The 22,403-nt window shown below is 45.4% G+C and overlaps 1 protein-coding gene across 1 annotated transcript in view; it reads left to right on the top strand.

The window, feature by feature from the left end:
* Window positions 1-994: 994 nt before the first annotated feature.
* The window catches only part of LOC106544396 (ras-like protein family member 11A-like), a 32,594-nt gene continuing 11,185 nt past the window's right edge, over window positions 995-22,403 (top strand). The window contains exons 1-2 of the mRNA XM_087727825.1: window positions 995-1,270; window positions 17,746-17,802. Of these exons, the coding sequence (XP_087583951.1) occupies window positions 1,150-1,270; window positions 17,746-17,802 (178 nt within the window). The 5' untranslated portion in view covers window positions 995-1,149. The remainder of the gene's footprint in view (window positions 1,271-17,745; window positions 17,803-22,403) is intronic.

Here is a 22,403-nt window from a genome sequence, read left to right as displayed (position 1 = left end):
AATGAGTTTTGCCCCATTTTTCTTGCCACAATTGTTAAGTGAATCATTGCAGCTGTTAAGTGAATGGTTGTTGGTTGTTAAGTGAATTCCCTTGACTTTGTTTCCCAGGAGGTCGCAATAGGGGATCACATGTAACCATTATAGATATGAGTCAGTTAGCAAGCGGCTGTATTCTGATCACGTGACTGCGATGCTGCAACGGTCTAAATGTGAAAAATGGTCATGAGTCACTTTTTTCAGTGCCGTTATAACTTCAAATTGTCACTAAATGAACTGTTGTAAGTCGAGGACTACCTGTATACTAGACAACTTGTGATCAGTTGGGTTATGGTTTCAGAGAGATTTCCTTACCAAATTCCTCAGTGCCTTCAATGCCTACTGAAGCCCCTTTTATTCTTGTTTCTTGCCTCCTGTTCCAAGAGCCCCCCCTCCAACCCCTCTGGGCCCTCCCCGCACCCTTATTCAGATAGCTGGACTTCAACTCCCAGAATTTCCCAGTCATCCATCCTGGGAAGTCCACCCACCTTAAAGTTGCTAAGAGTGAGGAAGACTGCCCTGGAAGGACGAGAAAATAGGTTGGTTAGGGGGTCACCTTCTATTCCAGGATCCCCCCCCCCACCTTTACCCCATTCCTGGCAGGGAGGGAGGAACCGGGACATGGACTTCTTAGCCCATCTCGGGGCTTGTGAGGTCTTCCCCTCGCAGAAGTGCCGGTGGGGGCTTTTCACCTGCAGCGGCCCCCTCCCCAAGCAAACCACCCCCTCCCCAGCTCCACCGATGCAGCTTCCTTCACATACTATCCAGCCGGGAGCTGCCGAGCCGAGCCAGGCAGGGGAGGGTGGGCGGTGGGTGAGCGAGCGAGCGAGCAGGAGGCCCGGTCCGTCTGCCCACCCGCTGGAATGCCGGCCCGACCCCTTTGATTGGCTGAGCAGAGTCGGAGTCAGCTTTCACTGGAGAGCGCAGCGATGCAGCCTTTCCCTCGCTGGCTGGAAGGAGCTGCCCGGCTGGCTTCCTCCTACATTGCCGCTTGCCCAACTGCCGGCCGGGCCAGGCAGCAGGGAAGCCCCGAGTCCCCTTTGCCGGGACCTCTCCGAGCCCCTCCGGGGCGTCCCTTGGGTCTCTCCCGCTGGCACGCCCGATCGGAGGGCTATGTCCCAGCACTCCATGAATTTCCTCCTGGTGCCCATCCCGGAATACCCGCTCCTGGAGTGCGCGCCCAACAAAGTCCTCAAGCTGGTGGTGCTGGGGGGCAGCGGCGTAGGAAAGACCGGTAAGTGCCCAGGGAGCGCCCCTCTGCCCCCTGCCCCCGCGCCCCAAGGAGGGGTGGGCTTTTCTTCCCTCCCCGATGGCTCCTCCATCGCTCGCTCCTTCCGACCCGCTGCGCTCCCGGCCGCTTCTCTGTTAATCTTTGATGGAAGTGAGGGCTTGTTTTGAAGGACACCGAAGTTCAGGAGATGTTTTTCCTCTTTCCAGTGAAAGAAGACCGGTCTGGGGGGAAGGGGAAGCAGGAGAAAAGTCAGGGCAAGGAGACCAGGGCTGGACATGTGGAAAAGGCATCCCTGGGTTTCTCCAGAAGCTCCATTGTCCTGGATTGCTCCATGAGAAATCACCAGGGTGGACAATCAGTCATGAATGAGATAACGCCCCATTGACCTCAGGCTGAAGCTGCAAGGGAGGCTAGATGGCTTGTCAGATAGTGGCCAGACCTGAGTGATCCTTCTTGTAGAATAAGAGAGTTGGAAGGGACCTTGGAGGTCTTCTAGTCCAACCCCCTGCTCAAGCAAGAGAGTCTACACCATGTCAGATAAATGGTTGTCCAATCTCTTCTTAAATACCACCCTTGTTGGAGCAATCACAACTTCTGAACAACTGTTCCACTTGTTGATTGCTCTCACCTTTAGAAAATTTCTCCTTAGTTCCAGGTTGCTTCTCTCCTTGGTTAGTTTCCATCCATTGTTTCTCATCTTGCCTTTTGGTGCTTTGGAAAATAGGTGGATCCCCTCTTCTTTGTGGCAGCTCCTCAAGTACTGGAAAACTGCTATCATGTCTCCCTTGGTCCTTCTTTCCACTAGACTAGCTATATCCAATTCCTGTAATTGGTTAGTGGGGAAGCATTGTAATTTTGCATCTTATTTGTTTTATCGGTCAGTTTGTAGGTCGTCAGAGTAACTCAGGCCCAAGCACATATTACAGTTAAAAGAAGCGATAGAAATTCATAGAAACCACCCTCCAAAATTCAAAGATTGCTTACTTTGCCTCTTTTCCGCCTTACACATACAGGTAATCCTCAATTTAGGAACACAATTGAGCTCAAAAGGGTTGTTGCTAAGTAAGAGAGTTGTTAATGTTTTGCCTCATTTTATGACCTTTCTCATTGTTAAGTGAATTACTGCAGGTGTTAAATTCATAACATGGTTGTTAAGTGAATTTGCCATCCCCGTTAAATTGGCTTGTTAGAAGGACGCAAAAGAGGATCACATGATCCAGGGGCACTGTAACCGTCATAAATATGAATCAGTTGCCAAGCATCTTAACTTTGATCACGTAACCACAGGGATGTGGTAACGGTCGTAAGTGTGAAAACTGGTCCTAGTTCACTTTTCCAGTGCCATGGGAACTTCGAATGGCCATTAAATGAACTGTTATAAGCTGAGAACTATCTGTATTAAACCTTGGGTTACAAATGTGACTTATGATTGGAATTGGGATCAGAATTTCCATTGCTAAGCAAGGCAGTTGTTAAGTGAATCATGCCCAATATTACGAACTTTTTTGCTGTTGTTAAGTGATGTCCTGCAGCTGTTGAGTGAATCACACAATCCTTTGCTTCTGGGAAGCCACCTGGAGAGGTTGCAGATGGTCGTCACATGACCCCCAGAACACAGCAACCCTCATATATACATGCAGGTTGCCAAGCACTTGAATTTTGATCACGTGACCACGGCGATGCTGCGATGGTCATAAAAGAGAGGAGCTGGTCATGTCACTTTTTTACTGCTGTTCAGTTGCTGAATTTATGATCGTAAGTTGAGGACTCCCTGCATTTAAAAAAAAAAATGTTTCCAAATGGTTGCAAGCTACTAACAATGGGGAGAAAAATATACTCTACAAAAACTCTTCCATTCATGAAAAGAATGCTTCACAGGCTTTCATTTTGCCCAGGTTCTGTGTAAAAGCAGCAGTAATTGTTGCTTGGGGAAAAACAAGCACTGAGCATGCTTCCCATAGAAACCATGTGACTAACTTAACAATTGCAGTGATTCTTTTAACAACTGTGTCAAGAAAGGTTGTAAAATGGGGCAGAACTCACTTAACAGCTATCTTGCTCAGCAACAGAAATATTGGGCCTAATTGTGGGCTAGCTGTATTAGGTTTCTCTCTTGCCTTTGTTCTGGAATTTGAAGGTGATATAAATATAAATCCCTCCTCCCATTTCCCCATAAGAGCCATGAGAGGTACAATAGTGGCCCAAATTGTGGAAACCTTTTGGGAAAAGTGTGTTTTTGAGGTCTGATGGCTAATAACACCACTTTTTTTTTTGAGTTTCAAGATAATCATATTCCGCTGCTGGAATGGCCTGGGAATAGCCCAGATTGAAAATTCAATCCAATTGAAAATCTATGGAGTCGACTAAAGAAGTCAGAAGCAACCCAGCAATAAAATCTAGTTAATAGAAGCAATCATTCAATTTTGGTTTCACATTATAACAGCTGCAGAACTAAAAGACTTGGTCCACTCCATGGGAAGACGTTGTAAGGCTGTAATTCATGCTAAAGGTTACCCAACTAAGTATTAACTGACGTGATAATTTTTGTATATCTCATTTTTTCTATGGTGATAATTTTTGTATATCTTGCTTCACTTTTCTTCTTCATATCTGCTATTCTAATAGCAAATCCTTCATCAAAGTTATTGCATTACATTCTTGATTAAATTATCTTTCCATTGATGTATAATCTCATGGTACTACTTCCCCCCAAAAAGTGGTGTTTTTAGCTAGTTTTAGAAAATACACTTTTCCAAAAAGTGTAGATTAACTAGATTTTATTGCTGGGTCGCTTCTGACACTTTTGGCCCCTACTGTAGGCTGGGAGAGGGAGAGTTCCTGGTCTAAAGTGCCTCCTGTGGATGCGGGTAGGTTTGGGCCTGGTATCTCCAGTGGCAGTTCAATGCTTAACCATTAATTACATCATACTGGCTGGTATTGGAGGAGGCCAAGTGAGAATCAGCCAACAATATTTTGGGGCACCCATTAAATCAGTGTTGTTGTATGTGGGAAGGACCTTGGGTGACAAGGTGAAGAGATGCTGCCTAGGGAACAGTCAAATAAGAGACAGCAGAGCCCACAGAAGGGTAATGGATGGAGAGATTCTGAAGAGACCCCCCTAGTTTCTCAAGCAGTAAAGGAGACAGATAGATAGATAGATACTTTATTTGTATGCCGCCCTTTTCCCTGAGGGGACTCAGGGCGGCTCACAATTCAGGGGGAGGGAAGGACAAACAAGTTACAAACATGAAGACAATACATCATTAAAAAAGCACAACAGTCATACTATTCGAGTGGGGTTGGAGTCTTTAGCCCCAGGCCTGTCGGGACAGCCAGGACGTAAGGGCTATGTGGAAGGTCCGGAGGGTGGTGAGGGTACGAATCTCCATGGGGAGTTCGTTCCAGAGGGTCGGAGCAGCCACCAAGAAGGCTCTCCTCCGGGTAGTTGCCAGTCGACATTGGCCGGCAGATGGAATTCGGAGGAGGCCTAATCTATGGGATCTTATTGGCCTAGTGGAGGTAATTGGCAGTAGACAGTGGGAGATTTGTACTTTCAGACTGGCTAGATTCTCTAGCTTTACAATAAAGTGGGATTAGCTTATCTGTCTGTGTTTACTGTCTGGTCTACCCAATGTGCCTGACAACCATCAGCTCAGACTTCTTGAGGGTTGGAGGAAGGTCTCTGGAAGTAGGAAAAGAGATCCCTGCATGCAGAAATCTTGTACCTTAATTGGCGAACTTTTGCACGATCCTTTGTTGGAAGTAGATCAGGAGACACTGGGGGTTCCAGCTCCTAAGATGTGGGTTGCCTCCTAGGGCAAAATAAGATGGACATGTCTGCTGCTGAAGGAAGACAAGTGCCTGGTGAAAGGTAGCAGAATCCAGCAGACACCAAAGGAGAAGAAGTGCTTGGGCAAGGTTCCACAAACCACTCCTTTGGGCAGGTGGGAGGGGGGGCACAAGTTGCATTTGGGAAAAAGCTGTCTCAACATCCCCAGATTGTTTCATGAAGTGGAGAGTTTTCACCTGCGGGGGTAGCTCATTGTGAAGAATTCTGGATTGTATCCTGAGATCTTAGGAGGAACGGCCCTTAAATACCTTTGACCAAGAGGACAGAGATGATGGGCTCTTTCAGAAGAACAAATACAAATATGGGCATGATTGTCATTTTAAAAGACATGCTGGATTTCGTACCTGAATGGGGAAGAGAGTGACAAAGTGGACTATGGTATTTAATCTCTAATCTCCAGATGCTGTTGCCTGCAGAAGAGACCATTCTTGGCCTTGTTCCTCTCTTACTTCATAGTCTTCTCTTGGAGCCTGGATCTGGACTGGACAGGCTTTCAAAGTCCTCCTTAAAACAGGACCCCAGGCTCTCTCAGCAACCACCAGAATTTACTCCAAAATTGCTTTTCCAAGCGGGAACTGGACTTCCTTGTTTTTTTCCTTTGAAAACATCCCGCTTCTCATCCAGGAAGTGAATTCAGTTCTAACTGAAGTTCTGAGTTAAAACTGAAAAAGCTTATTGGATGAGAAGCAAAACGTTCTCAAAGAAAAGACTAAGGAAGTTCAGTTTCCTTTTGGAAAAGCACCCTTGGAACAACCATGACTGGGATGGTTGAAAGATCTCGGCAGTCATCAGGATTTGCCTTCCTTAGGTGTGAACTATGAACATTCCCCAAACCACACCCAAGGACTCTGTGTGGCCAAGGTGGCCTCTTTGGTCTTCATGACTGGTCTTGGCATCTTGGCAGGGCTTCTTGGACACTTTGGGAATGTAATCTGGGTGAAACAAAATTCAGTAGCCAAATCACTGTGATGAATCTTACTAGATGTAGCTCATGTATTCCCATTTGCCAAGGATGAGGGTTTATGTCAGTGGTGAAATCCTCTGAAGTCTGCTACCTGTTCAGTGAGTCTGCTACCGAGGGTGCACAGGTACACCTAAGGTGCGCCCGGACAGTGCTAAAAAAGGAACATTTTGAAGCCTTCTGAATCTGCAAACAGCGAGGGGGGGAATCCGCTGTGGCACACGATTTAGATTAGCTAGAAAGCAGGAAATCCAACGATTTTAGCTAATATAAATTGCACGTCACAGCTGATCATCGAAAATACCGATTCGCCCGAACTGGTAGCATTTTTTACTTCTGGTTCAGGTGAACCAGTCTATACCAGTAACATTTCACCCCTGGTTTATGTGTGTAAGTGGGAATGTGACAAAGAGAAGTGACAATATCAAGGTCATGGGTCCTTCCATGCACTCTGATTTTCAACTGCTATAACCCCTTTTAAGAGTCTGTTTTCCCAGCCAGTTTATTTCTGGATCTCAGAGTCTGGCAGGAGATCTAAAGCAGGGTGCCTCTATGGTAGCAACTTCAGTTCCCAGAATTCCTTAGCTAGCATGCTTGCTGGGGAATTCTGGGACTCAAAGTCCACTCATCTTAAAGACGCCAAAGTTGAGGAATGTTTATCCAGAGAAGCTAGATTTCCATTTGGGAGCAGTTGCATGGGAAAACTGATGGGGAGCACAAGGGTTAGCTGCCTCCTTCCTCCTTCCTTCCTTCTTCCCAGGGAACGTCATAATCTTTCACACAAGCGAAGTCAAGGGAACATCATGTTTCTGAAGCTTTCCATGCATGCTTGGATCTTCCCATGTAGACTCAGCTTCCAACAGATGATTTCACAGCCATCCACCCACACAAAAGTGGTATGAAACCCGAGCTCTTTCTGCCTTGCCTTTTGCTTGGAAGAAAATGCCTTGTGCTCATGTGACCCATTTCCTCAAAGGAATAAGCAGGGCAGGGGGGAAAAACCTCTGCTGTAAGAAATTCCACTTAGTCAAGGAAGCACAATGAGTTGTGACAAGAGTGACACTGTGGTGAAGGGTCACCTTTTCCCAGCTTCCCTGGCGAAAGAATGCGAGAAAGCCAGGCAAAAAGAAATAAAATGGGAGCCTTTTCAAAGTGGGAAAACACAATAGAAAATTTATAGCAAAAAGGTTTCCTGGCCTAACCTCCCATAACATCCAGTGCCCCCAACTGGGACACTCCGTCATGTGGTTTGCTGGGGCTGCCAGTGTGAGAGGCGCAGGCTGAAATCTGAAAGGCATCTTCCCCAAGAGCCTTTGGCAAGGGGTTCAAGAGACCCATTGCGTTCCTTCATGTGAAAGAAACTTCAGGCAGAGGTGAAATGTTGGGGAGACCTTCAGTTTGATGAAAAGAGATCCTTAAGGGAAAGGGGATGGAAGAAGGGGAAGGGGATAGGGAAGAAGAAGGGGATGGGGATGGGGAAGAAGGAGGAGATGGAGATGGGGAAGAAGAAGGAAAAGGAGAACAGGAGAAAAGGGGATGGGGAAGTCAGTGTCGACTCCTAGTGAACACATATGGATCTGTCCCCAACCTGAGCACAGTTTACTTGGGTGACAAATCAATAGTCTCACTCTCTGGGACTCCAAACAATCTGTGTCAAGGTACACAACTGTGCCCACTGGTTAGAAGAGGGCAGCTCTCTCCAACTTCTCCATTTTCCTCCCATTTGTGGGATGTTTTCTGATTTTGGGAGTTTAAATGGTTCTGAATGTTTTTGAGAGCCATTTTAGATATATTTTCTTTTGATTGGAGATTCTTTTGAAAATACAGTGTGCAGAGTCCTGTGCTCTGATAAAGTCACTATTGGGTAATGAAACATCTGCAAGAAAACAACCAACTTCAGAGAGCAGCAGGGTGATTACGGGCTCTGTGGGTGTGGCTTGGTGGGCATGACAAGGGAAGGATACTGCAAAATCCCCCTTCCCTCCCCACTACAAAAGAAGATCAGCTGGGAGGCAGCGAGCATATTTGCCAGTTCTCCGAACTACTCAAAATATCTGCTATCGGTTCTCCTGAACCTGTCAGAACTGGCTGAATACCACCTCTGAGCAGGGACCACCACTCTTCCCCTTCCTCCCTCTCATTCTGCCTTCTTCATCTCCTCCTTCACTCCACAAACCCCACTCCCTTCTAGTACTGATGATGTTACCTAGTTCGGTCATGAAACATCTGCAAAAAGAAAAAAGTTCCCAGACAGCAAGGATTCCACAGTTCAACTCCAGACTATTTTTATTCTGTTGAATACAATGTGTGTGTTGTATTACAACTCAGATCTGCAGGGATGTACATGGTGTAATAATAAAGATAATGATCTTGTTAACGATGTGCTGGCTGGTGTGGCATGATTTCAGGGGTTTTGCAAGGCAGGTTGAAAAAGCCAAAATGGCCACTGCAGTGGTACGGCTGAAAGTAAGTAGCATCAGCACAGTCACATCTCCAGCATTTAGGTTGTAAATTCGGATACATAGAGGCCAGTTTTTTAGGATCTAGATGCCATCTATAAAACATCTTATAAAAATTTTCTCTCAAATTTTGGGCTTGTGTAAACTTTACATTTCTTACCCAGATCTTTTCCTATGTATCCAACATTATTGGTTCTTCAAAATTTTGGGCCCACTTTATCATACAGTCTTTAATTCTGTTTCCGAATCCATTTCTATTAATGCATTATATAGTCTCTTTATATGCATTGAACTTTGATTTCTGATTTGTTTTAGTAAATTATCCTCATCTTGCATAAAACTGTTTTTTTGATCTCTTTTCCATCTGGCCTGTAACTGCCCATACTGAAACCATGTTTGAATTACCTTTTCCTCTTTTAGTACATTCAAGGGTTTTAATTGTAGTACACCTCTTTCTAAGGTAAGAAGCTGTCTGTATGTAATTACATCCTGTTTTTGTACTATATTTATGTTTTCTATTGTGTGTCTAGGAATTGCCCACATGGGTATCTTGTCATTTAATTTGTATTGATACTTTTTCCAGACCCGCAGTAGAGCATTCCTTAAAATATGACTTTTAAAGTTCTTATCTACCTTTTTGTTATATAGCAAGTAAGCATGCCAGCCATATACCAAATCATGCCCTTCGATATTAAGTATTCTATCATCTGTTAAGTTAATCCAGTCACTAATTAACGATAAAACTACTGCTTCATAATATAGTTTTAAATTGGGTAATTTCAAACCTCCTCTCTCACGCACATCTTGCATTATTTTTAGTTTTATTCTGAACTTCTTATTTATTTATTTGGAGTTTTTATATGCTGCCCAATCCCAAAGGACTCTGGGCGGCTTACAAGAAGTATAAAAAACACATAACAACAAAACAATTTAAAAACAACAGACACCCCTCATACATTCATTCTAGTCGGGGCCGGATCTCAGCAGTGAGGTCAATAGCCCCAGGCCTGCCGGAACAGCCAAGGTTTTACAGCTTTCCTGAAGGCCATGAGAGTGGGTATGGTCCGGATTTCCGGGGGGAGCTGGTTCCAAAGAGTCGGAGCAGCCACAGAGAAGGCTCTCTTCCGAGGGCCCGCCAGCCGACATTGTTTGGCCGACAGCATCTGAAGGAGGCCCAATCTGTGGGATCTTACTGGTTGCTGGGAGGTATGTGTCAGCAGGCGGTCTCGAAGGTATCCTGGCCCTAAGCCATGTAGGGCTTTAAAGGTAATAACCAACACCTTGAATTGAGTCCGGAGACCAATTGGTAGCCAGTGCAGCTCACGGAGGATAGGTGTAATGTGGGTGTACCTCGGCACACCCAATATCGCCCGTGCGGCCTCATTCTGGACTAACTGCAGTCTCCGAACGCTTTTCAAGGGTAGCCCCATGTAGAGCACGTTACAATAATCCAGCCTCAAGGTGACAAGGGCATGAGTGACTAAGAAGCGCATCCCGGTCCAAATAGGGCCGCAATTGGTGCACCAGACGAACTTGGGCAAAGGCCCCCCTGGTCACAGCCGACAGATGATGTTCCAATTTCAGCTGCGAATCCAGGAGGACTCCCAAATTGCAAGCCCTCTCTGAGGGGCGTAAATTTTCACCCCCCAGGGTTAAGGATGGACTGTCCAAGCAGTCCTTCGGGGGCAACATCCAAAGCCACTCAGTCTTATCAGGATTGAGCACAAGTTTGTTCGCCCCCATCCAGATCCTAACAGCCTCCAGGCATCGGCACATCACGTCCACCGCTTCACTGAGCTGGCAAGGGGCAGAAAGATATAATTGAGTATCATCGGCATATTGATGGTACTTTACCCCATGCTGTCGCATGATCTCACCCAGCAGCTTCATGTAGATGTTAAATAGGAGGGGGGACAAGACCGAACCCTGTGGCACACCACATTTGAGGGGCCTAGGGGTCGACCTTTGCCCCCTGACCAACACCGACTGCGACCTGTCAGAGAGGTAAGAGGAGAACCACCGTAAAACGGTGCCTCTCACTCCCACCTCCTCTAGGCGTCGCAGAAGGATGCCATGGTCGATGGTATCAAAAGCCACTGAGAGGTCAAGAAGCACCAGGATAGAGGAATATCCTCTATCCCTGGCCCGCCAGAGATCATCGGTCAGGGCGACCAAAGCGGTTTCCGTGCTGTACCCAAGCCTGAAACCAGACTGAAAGGAGTCTAGATAATCCGTTTCATTCAAGGCCCATCGGAGTTGAAGCGCCACCACCTTCTCAACAACCTTCCCTAAAAAAGGAAGGTTGGAGACGGGACGATAGTTTTTCAAAATAACTGGGTCCAGGGAAGGCTTCTTGAGGAGGGGTCTTACCACTGCTTCCTTTAATGGTTGCGGGAAAAACCCCTCCTGCAAAGATGTGTTGGTAATCGTTGGAGCCAGCCTTGTGTCACCTCTCTGCTGGTCAAAACCAGCCAGGAGGGGCACGGGTCCAGTAAACAGGTGGAGGCACTCATCGCTCCCATGGCCTTGTCCACTTCCTCAGGGGTGACAAATTCAAACTCATCCCAAAAAATCTGATTAAGACTAGCCCTCGGCATCTCGGCTGGTACTGCCCAAGCGGAGTCCAGGTCTGTCCGAATCTGAGTGATTTTATCCGACAGAAACTGAACGAACTCCTCAGCTCTTCCCTGCAAGGGTTCCCGCGCCTCATCACCTTTCAGAAGGGAGCGGGTCACCCTAAACAGGGCGGCTGGGCGAGATTCCGTGGACGCAATAAGAGCGGAAAATGTGTACATTTTGCCGCCCGTATCACCACTAGATAAGTCCTAATAAAGGCTCTTAATAGTGATCGATCAAAGACTCGGCCGGGTTGCGGACAAGGGAGTCAGGTATCTCTCCAAGCTCCCTCTGAAATCCCTCTGGGTTCATCAGGTGCCTGGGGCGGAACCACTTAATTGGCTCCACCTCCCTGCAATGGGGGAGTAGTGTCATGAAGTCAAGCCTCAGCAAGGAGTGATCTGACCATGACAAGGGCAAGGTCTCTATTCCCCTTAAATCAATATCACGTCTCCACTGCCCCAAGAGAAATACAAGGTCAAGTGTGTGTCCCGCCCTATGAGTCGGACCTTGAACTACCTGGGTCAAGTCCATGGTTGTCATGGAAGCCATGAACTCCTGTGCCCCATCTGAGTGTTCACCGAGAGACAGCAGATTAAAGTCCCCCAATACTATAAGTCTGGGGAACTCCACCGCCAACCTGGCTACTGCCTCTAGCAGCACAGGCAGGGCTGTCGTGATGCAGCTGGGAGGCAGGGACGTCAACAGCAAGCCCAATTGAACCCTTAGGTCCAACTTCAAGAGGAGAGACTCACACCCCACAATCTCTGGGGCAGGGATCCTGCGAGGAACTAATGACCTTCAGACGATAACTGCTACTCCCCCACCCCTTTCTTGATGTCGTGGTTGGTGGAGTACCTGAAACCCATCTGGACACATTTCTGAGAGGGGGACACCCCCCTCTTGGCCCAGCCAGGTTTCGGTTATACATGCCAGGTCTGCCTCCTCGTCCAATATTAGATCCCGGACGAGGGGGGCTTTGTTCACAACCGACCTGGCATTTAGCAACAACAACCTGAGACCAGGGCCCTGTAATCCTCTGACACTAGATCCTTGAGTTGAGCCTGAGGGGCTGGAACAAGCAACTGCTGTAATGTAACGAGTCCTTCTTCCCCGGTAATGGCTAGCCCTACAGCTCCCGCCATATCTGCCCCTCCCAGTCGTGACCGAAATGCTCCGACGTCCCCCTATCCCCATAGACCCCACCCGCTCTCCCATGGCCCCCATTCTTCCTGGCAGGTCATGTATTCCATTCACACCAGGACGGGAGGTGAGTCTGGGCCCCCATCAACTTCTGCTTCTGCACTCAGTGGAGGGGACTCCAGGTCGCATCCCCGGTCCTACCATACTCACCGATCAAACACTCTCTTCAGACACACCCCACACTAATTACTAAAATACAATAGAATAAATTAAAAATGGGCACATTTTCTCTCACATTCATACACTCATACACCCAGCAAACCAACTTCACTGCCCATACAAATTTATTAATGCCCTTCTGCCATTCTAGCAAATTCACATATTTTTAAAGTATTGGTATCATTTGAAAAAGAAATAAAAATTTAGGTAGAATATTCATTTTCACCGCTGCTATCCTTCCCAGCAAAAATAATTGTAATTTCTCCCAATTTTTCATCTCTGTCTGTATGCTACGCCATAGTGGTTCATAATTATACTTATATAGCTTCCCATTTGAAGTTGAAATATATACTCCTAAATATTTGACCTTTTTAACTATTTCACATCCTGTCATTCCTTCTAAGTCTTCCCTTTGTTTAGTGTTCATATTTGTAACTAGCATCTTTGTTTTCCCTAAATTTATTTTAAATCCAGACACTTGGCCGTATTGATTAATCATATTCATTAAAACCTTACTAGATTCCTGTGGTTGGGTTAGTGTTATAACCAAGTCATCTGTGAAAGCACGTACTCTATATTCTTGATGCCTAATCTTGACTCCCTGTAAATCATCTGATCCCCGTATTTTGTTCAACAATAGTTCCAAAGTTATGATAAACAGTAATGGGGATAAGGGACAACCCTGCCTTGTACTTTTCTCGATTTTAAATGAATCTGTTAAGCTTCCATCGACTATGATTTGAGCTGTTTGTTCCTGATATATTGTTTTAATTGATTGTAAAAAATGCTCTCCTATTTGCATTTTTTGCATTATTTTCAATAAAAATTGCCAATTCACTCGATCAAAGGCTTTCTCGGCATCTAGAAATATAAGCGCAGCAGGTATTTTGTTATTCTTTCCCAAATATTCCAGTATATTAACAATTTGTCTTACATTACTTCTCATTTGTCTCCCTTGTATAAAACCTGTTTGAACATTATGAATCAATTGCTGAATAACCAACATTAACCTATTCGCTAGTATTTTAGTAAAAAATTATAATCTATATTAAGTAATGATATAGGTCTGTAGTTTTTTGGTTGAATCAGATCTTGATCCTCTTTTGGTATCAGGGATATAAAGGCTGTGTTCCAAGATGGAGGTACCTTCCCTTCCATTTGGATCATTGAATAATTCCTTGAGAGGTTCTACCATTTCTAATTGTAAATTTTTGTAATAAGCTGATGTCAGGCCATCTGTACCTGGTGCTTTCCCTACCTTTAACTGTTTAACTACCTGGAGAATTTCCCCCGAGGTTATTGGTTGATTCAATCTCTCCTTCTGCTTGTCTTTAACTAGGTATTTTTTCTTTATCCAAGTATCTATCTATATCTAAACCTTGTATTTTGTCATTCGTGTACAATCCTGTAAAAAATTCACGAAAGGCCTTTTGGATCTCATCCTGTTAATACACTTCCTTCCCTTTATAATGTAATTTCAATATATTACAAGATTTCTGTTTTTTCCTACTCAAATATGCTAACCATCTACCAGATTTATTTGCATTACAAAAAGTGTTATGTTTTGCTGACATCAGCATATTAAATTGCTCTCTTAATAAAGTAATTGCTTCTTTAATCTTCTTGTCTCCTGGTTTTAGTATTAACTTCTGTTCTCTCTTCCTGATTTTGTCTTCTAGTTCAATTCTCTTTTCCCCCTGTTTATGTCTATGTAACCTATTTAAATTTATCAGAACTCCTCGCATGTACGCTTTACTTGCGTCCCAAACCATTTCCATAGATGTACCCTTATTCATATTAAAAACAAAATATTAACAATTTTTTACATTCATTAATATTTTTCTCATATCTAAATAAGTTTTCGTTCAATCTCCAAGTCCTTCTTGCTTGCGTCCCAAATTCCAACTCCATCCAAACCGGATTATGATCTGATAAGGCTCTGGAACATATCTTTGTCTTCTTTACCCTAGAAAGCAAATCATTGGTTGTTAGTATAAAGTCAATCCTAGAAAAGGATTGGTGTGCATCGGAAAAAAATGTAAAGTCGTATTCTTCTGCATTCCTTTCTCGCCAGATGTCTCTCAGTTCAAAATCGTCCATCATATCAAAAAAGGACTTAGGTAATTTTGCTCGCATTTGGATATTTTGCCGGAGACCCTTCTTGTCTTTCTTGGTATCCATAACACCGTTCCAGTCACCCAATAATATGCAAGATCTATAGCCCCAATGTACTAACTTAGTATGGAGCATTTTATAAAATTTATCTTGTTGTTGATTGGGAGCACATATTCCAATTAGAAGTATCCTTTTCCCTTCTAGTACCAGTTCTATTGCAATATATCTTCCTTGAGAGTCTGCTTCAATTAATTTGGCTTTCATGTCCTTTCTTAAGTAAATAACTATACCATTTTTCTTCTCAAGAGCAGAGGCTATAAAGTGTTGTCCAAGTCTTGTATTAATCAAGTACTTCTGGTCAGTTGCTCTAATATGAGTCTCTTGCAGGCAAATTATGTCATTCTTAAATTGTTTCAGATAGTGATTTATTTTCTTCCTTTTCTGTGGGGAATTTAAACCATTAACATTCCAGGTTAAGAACTTAGTTGTCAGCTTTAGTTCCCTGAAGCTTTTTAAGAGCCATCTGGAAATCCTGAAGCTTGATTTTCGGCCTGGCTCCACCCACTGCTTCTGAACTAAGACCTGTGGCTTCTTGGATGGTAACACGTATTTGTTGTGAGGCTTGTTGCTTTTTTAACTCTTGTTCCATTCGCCTCGTAATCACACAGGTTTGTCTTTGCTCCTTGGCTCCTTGTAGCTCTGAAAGAGGAAGTTGGTCCAGCCTTGATGATCCTTGGGTGGCTTGCTGTCTATCCTGTCCTTCTTGTTCTTTTTCTCTGGATCCAGGATGGGGGGAGGATGTCCAGCCTTCAATATATTATTGTAAAAATCTCGAGCCTTCCATACTGAGTTGAGACGATATCTTTGCCCCTGGTAGGTAACTGCAAGTCCGGCTGGTGCCTCCCATCTGAACTGTAGTTGACGATTTTTGAGCTCATCGACTAAGAAGGCATAATCTTTTCTCGATCTCAACATTTTAGGTGGCATTTCCTTCAAAACAGTCACCTCCTGACCCCCAATTTGAAGCTTAGTTTTGTAAGACTTTTGCAATATCAAATTCCTCATATCTCTTGTAGCAAAATACACCACAATGTCTCTTGGGAGTTGCTTTTGTCTGGCAAGCCAGGAGTTAACACGATATATCTTGTCAATTTGCCATTCAAAATTCCCTCCTGGCCTTCCCATCAATTGATCAAAGGCTTCTGAGAAGATCTGCTTCAAATTTTCTTGATTTTTCTCTTGAAGGCCTCATATCCTTAAGGCAAGTTCCATCTGTCTATACTGCAGCATTATGATTTCATGTTCTGCATCGCCAGAACATGAACCACATCCATTTTCATTATCAGATTAATATTAGAATCACTAAGATCTTCTAATCTATCTTCAATTCCCGAGACATAACCCGATTAAAATTAAAAGCCACAAGAATATTGTCTCTAATTTGCTGGTTCTGAGTCTGAACCGACTCCATAAGCTCTTCTGCCAATTCTTTATGAGCAGCAGATATCTCTTCCTTTATTTTAATTTCCATCACAGCTGCATGATTTTTTAAAGCCTCGGCTAATTCTTTTTGGAAAAAATTTTCAGGTCAAAGGCTCCCCTGCAGGAGTAGGGGGGGAGTAGTGATTGTAATTTAGTTCCAGGAGCAGGCAAATTTCCAGCTCTTTTAGACGTGTTAAGGGGGGAATTTTCCTGCTTAGAAACCTTTACAAATTTAATCTTCTCCACCCAATTAGTAAATCCAGGCAAGCCGCTTAACCAGCAATTACTATTTAGTTTGGTAATAAATCACTTCTGTTTTAATGATCTTTAAATGTTCTGAGCTCCGTAGAAATGTCATCAGAGCCTGACCCCTCCTACAGAGCTGTTCGGCGCCATTTTCTGTGTATTTCTAGCAAGTAAATTGTCAGAAGAAATTCTTTAAAAAAATGGAGTTAAAGATATATACGTATGATTAGAAGTTCACCAGTATTAGTTCTGCCCGCTTTGAAATCAGTAATAAATCAGTCTTTGAGCTGAGGGTGGGCGTGTGCCTTTGTTCTGCAAAAAAGGCAGAAGAGGTCCTTGACGCGGAGAAATCACTATCCTGCCGGGCAGCTCCCACTTCCCATCCCCAGATTTGTGTTTTGAGGGGGTTAATTGGAGCGCTGCCCAAACATAGCTAGCTTGCCTTCTTCTCCTTGGCCCGGAGAAGAGGTAATCAAACTGCCAAACAGTTGATGGATACTGTTCAGACAGTTTAACGCAACCAAGAATTCAGAGCTGTTAAAAACAACAACCCCGTCAGGCCCCGCCCAAACCAGAAGCCGCCATCTTGATGTTTTTTGACCCACTTTGACAAGTTCCCTGCAAGGCTGGCTCCTGATTGATATAGGAGTGCTAAGTGATTAAATTTTTCTTTTCAAATAAGCCATGGATGGTTTAAGACAGGGGTGTAAAACTCAATTTCATTGAGGGCCACTTCAGGGTTGTGTTTAATTTTGGGTGGCTGGGGGGGACATGGTCAGGGTGGGCGTGGCCCGCTCTACATCACTCGTTTTGGAAGTGCCTGTGATGGCTCAAGTATTTTGCCAGTGAAATGGGCTTCCGACCTCCATTTTCAGCTGTGACGGCCTCCTGCACCCGTCTGCCAGCAAAAACAGAGCTTGAGGTGGGTGTGTGCACGGCCCTCACGAGCTCCATTTTTGGCCACAACAGCCTTCTGTAGCCTTTGGCCAGCGAAAATAAAGCTCAGTGGACCACACACGGCCCTTGTGAGCTCCATTCCCCCCCCCCAGCTCCATTTTCAGAGGGCTGCAAGAGGCCATCATGGCCAAAAACGGAGCTCGCGAGTTGCTCACCATGCGCCAGTCCTTCGCTGTTTCCAGGAGCCCCCCACGGGGCACATCTAAGCATCCCTGGTTTAAGAACAAGCATCTTAACCTCTGCCTTTGTGAAACGGTGGGATGATCTACTGAGTCAGCCAGCAAGAGGACTTTCCAACCCCCATCCCTCACATTAATAATGAAATTCATGGGATAATGAGACAGAAGAGGCACGTTTAACTGCCCCTCTTTACCTGCTGTGGCAATTTCTGGGTCCACTAAACATCCCCGTCTTTTCTGTTGTTTTGCAGCCCTTGTCGTGCGGTTTCTCACCAAGAGGTTCATTGGAGACTATGAAGCCAACACGGGTACGTCTGGCGGCTGCCTTGTGGGGTTTGATGGAAGCAAATGTGGGCTGGGTCTGTCTGCTCCAGAGCCTGGAAGGGCGAGTGGATGGATGGGTTCCCGGTGTCCGGAAAGAGAATGGAGCCAGTCCAGAGGAGTGGGGGGAGTCCTGTTTTTAGGATTCAGAAATGTCTCATTTTCAGATCATCCCACTTTTCAAATTTCGCTTCTAGCAATGACGGTCATAAATCAAAGCCCTGTGATTTGCAGTCTGTGCCCTCCAAAGGGGAAGGGGCTGGGGTTTTTTAAGCCAGCCTTGTCTCCATTGAGAGGGAGCTGAGCGATGACTTTCCCCGACACAGTTTTAATTAAAAAGAAAGAAAGGATCAAAGGATCCTGCCATGCAGCCCCTGAACAAACAGAGGCCATCTCTGTTCTCTTCTTTTCTCTTCTGCCAAAGAATGGAGCTGCCAGGGCGTTCAAAAAAGCAGCTTCAAAGACAGCCTTCTGTTGGTTTCTAGTGCTCTGAAAAAAGTGAGAGGAGCTCTGGGTTTTAAGGGAGGAGGGGGGCTTTTGTCATCTGAATTGCCTCAAATCCAGTCTGTGCATTCTTGGTCCTCTTGCAATGGAATACCAAGCTTTGCAAAGAGTAAAGGAATTGCTTGGGAATGCTTGCAAATAAGAACATAAGACCAAAGATCCATAAAACTGCTCACGGTTGGAAAATCCCTGCACCACTCAGGGATGATTGGGAAGAAGTGTTTTGCAGCTCACACAAACACAGTGTGTCTCTGCCGTAGCTGGAAGAGGCCTTCTCCTGGTTCAGGCTTCAGTGTAAACCTTTAAAAAGATGACTCTGCTTTCACACGTACTTTAAGGCAATGGTTCTCAACCTTACCAACTTTAAGATACAGAGACTTCAACTCCCAGAATTCCCTAGCCAGCATGGCCTTAAAGTTGCCACGGTTGAGAACTGTTGCCTTAAAGTAAGTGTGAAAGACACACTGTGTTTGTCTGAGCTGCAAAACACTTCTTCCCAATCATCTGCATTCATTCATGAGAACAATGTAAAAAAACACCCAATGTACTGGTTTGCAAACACCATGTGGAGTAAGGAAAATTGCTAGTAGAATGCAAGTTTGACAAATCAATTCCATGGAAATAAGGAAGCAATGAAATGGATAGATCTGCAAATTGGAGAAACTGCTTATTGTTTTAAATGAATTTATTAACTGCTTTAGACAAAGGAATTTGTCTCAGCATTTTACAAAAGCGAGAGCTGCAGCCAATGCAATAATATCAATTACACTTCAGTACAATCTTGTTTCTTTTTTTGCCTGCCAAATAGGGTTGAAATTCCATGTCCCAAAAGATTTTATCTGTCCTGATTGTCATCCCTTGTTTGATATCCTTGTTGTGATTATGGTGTGAGGACATAAATTTGCAGTGGTAACTGTCAACCAACAACTGATAACCCTAACCTTAAAGTTAGCCCTAAGCCATTTAGCAGGCAAAAAGGGAGCAAGAGCCCTCCAATAATAGATAATGAAAGAGCACCAACATATAGTTAAGAGTTACAAAATTACAATGAAAATAACATTCCTGGCACTCAGGAACTCAAATGTAGCCAAGGCCCTTTGGAACCATCCAGTTCCTATGAGTCTCCAGGAGACACCCCTCCCCCTTTGCGTCAAGAGCCTTCTGTCTTAGAAGAAGGGAGACCCCCTGAGAACACTGGCTTTAGGGTCCCTTCACATCTCATAGAATCATAAGGCTGAAAGGGACCTCAGAGGCCTTCTAGTCCAATCCCTGGTCTAGCCAGGAGGACTTATACCATCCCATCAAGCATTTTTTTTGAAAACCTCCAGTGATGAAGCACCCAGCCCTTCCAGGGGGAAACCGTTTTGCTGGTTAACTGTTCTCACTGTCAGGGAATTTCTCCTTGGTTCTAAGCTGGATCTCCCTTGAATGATCTTGTCCTGCCCTCAGGTGCTTTGGAGGACCCTCTCCTCCACGGCAGTCCCTCAAGGACTGGGAAACAGTTATTACCTCATCCCTACCCCTTCCCTTTGTTGGGCTAGAAAGGCCTCATTCCCTTAACTCTTCTTCATCCTATGCTTTCACCTCCATTCAGTGGGTTGAAATACGCATATGAAATGGATGTTCATTTAATGACTATTCCACAGTTGCAACGGCACTGATATATGACCATTTTTCACGCTTATGGCCACTGTAGTAAGGCCATGGTCACAAGATGCCGAGATGCTTGGCAACTGAGTCCTATTTATGACGGTTGCCGTATCCCTGGGTCACGGGGTCCCAGGACCTTCTGGCAAGCAAAGGCAATGGAGGCAGCCAGATTCACTTAACAACTACCACTAACTGAACAACTGCAGTGATTCACTTAACACCTATGGCACTGAAGGTCATAAAATGGGACAAAATGCACTTAGCGAATGTTTCGCTTAGCAATAAAAACTTGGGGCTCAATTGTGCTCATAAATTCTAACATCCCCTTATAACCGTTTGTTTAGACCACGTGATGTTTACGGGGGTACTGAAAAAAGCGACTGGCGACTGGTCCTCCCAGCATCCCTGTGGCCACAGGGTCAAGGTCCAGGCGCTTGGCCACAGGCGTGTATTCATGGTAGCCTCCTTGGGATCAGCTGGTGGCCCTTTATAGCAATAGCAGTTAGACTTATATACCGCTTCATAGGGCTTTCAGCCCTCTCTAAGCGGCTTACAGAGTCAGCATATTGCCCCCAACAACAATCCGGGTCCTCATTTTACCCACCTCGGAAGGATGGAAGGCTGAGTCAACCCTGAGCCGGTGAGATTTGAACAGCCGAACTGCAGAACTACAGTCAGCTGAAGTAGCCTGCAGTGCAGTGGTGGGTTTCAATTTTTTTTAGAACCTATTCTGTGGGTGTGGCCTATTTTGTGGGCATGGCTTGGCAGTCATGTGACGGGACAGGTATGGCCAACTTGACATCACTCATGCACACTCAGTCACATGACCACCACCACCCCAAGCCATGTGGCAACATTTTTTGGAACTCCTATGAAAGTGGGGGGGAAGAGAGGGGAAAACCTCCCAAAAATAGACAACTGGAGGATTAAGGGCAGAAATTAGGGAGATCAGAGAAGACAGGACAGAGACGAATCCAGTAGAAAACTCCTGAGCTTGCCTCTGCTGTCTGGTGAATTGTGCTGTTGGACCTCTCCAGAGGGCGGGGATGAGCGTGGAGCGCGACAGGGCCAGGGCAGGTGTTCCGGAAGTTACTTCCGGGTCCCTTTCACCATCTGGTTCTCCCGATCTGGTGCGAACCGGCAGAAACCCACCACTGCTGCAGTGCTGCATTTAACCACTGCGCCACCTCGGCCCTTTGTGACCTTCCCAGCTGGCTTCCGACAAGGAGAGGCGGAGGGAAGTTGGATTTGCTTAATTGCATGATTCACTTAACCGCTGCAGGGATTCGTGGCAAAAAAGGTTGTAAAATCAGGCACGGTTCACTTAAGATCCGCCTTGCTTAGCAACAGAAATCCTGGTCTAATTGTGGTTGTAAGTCAAAGACTACTTTTAGATTGGCTTGATGCAGAAGAATTCTGCCCTGGAGGCCTTTTCAACCCGCCTGCCCCGGAACCTGTTTGTTTCAGGGCTGCCTGAGCTCCTGGTGCCTGGTGAGGCTTCTGCTCCCAGCAGCCACGGTGGGTGCAGGCGTCTCCTGGGGCTGACAGGGGTTTTCGTTGGCAGGAAGAGGGACTGGAGGGATGCAAAATGATGCATTCTCAGACCAATTGACCTCTGATCATGGGGGCCATTTGCTGATATGATGACACGGCCTCTGGTCTAGAAAGGCTGGCGGAGCCCTAGATCCACGGGTAGTCCTTGACTTACAACAGTTCACTGAGTGACCGTTCAAAGTTACAACACCACTGAAAAAGTGATTATGACCGTTTTTCACCCTTATGACCTTTGCAGCATCCCCATGATCCCATGATCAAAATCCAGATGCTTGGCAACTGGTTCGTATTTATGACGGTTACATTGTCATAGGATCATGTGATTCCCTTTTGCGACCGCCTGACAAGCAGGGGAAGTCAGATTCACTTAACAACTGTGTCACTAACTTAACAACTGCAAGCAAATCACTTAACATGGTGGTAGGAAAGGGGGTAAAATGGGGAAAAAGTCACAACTGTCTCGCTTAGCAACAGAAAGTTTGGCTTCAATTGTGGTTGTAAGTCGAGGACTACCTGTACTGTCCCGTCAGATGATTCCGGCTGGTGTGCAGCCAACAACGTCCCCAAAAAAGAAACTTTCTCAGCTCACCCTTAAAAACAGGGGTGGGCAATTCATTTTCCCAACGGCATTAAAAGGGGCCGCAGGAGAAACTGAGACTGTGGTGGGAGGCTGAACCAATATAACTGTGAAGATGCGAAGGTGTGTAGGCATGGACACACATACACACATAAATGGAAAAAAGGCCAGCAGTCCCCTTCAGAATAAAAGCAAGGCAATTGTTTTTCATGCATAGCGTACCCTTATTTACATTTATTCTCTAATTTCCGAGTGGCCTCACACGGCTGGGCAGGGACAGCCACAGGGCTGATATCCATTAAA

The sequence above is a fragment of the Thamnophis sirtalis genome, unplaced genomic scaffold, assembly GCF_051295495.1.
Source record: "Thamnophis sirtalis isolate CommonGarterSnake01/CBP01778 unplaced genomic scaffold, rThaSir2_p1.2 scaffold_13, whole genome shotgun sequence".
NCBI lineage: Eukaryota > Metazoa > Chordata > Lepidosauria > Squamata > Natricidae > Thamnophis > Thamnophis sirtalis.
Note: the sequence above shows the minus strand (reverse complement) of the source record. Positions and strands in the feature narration are given on the sequence as shown.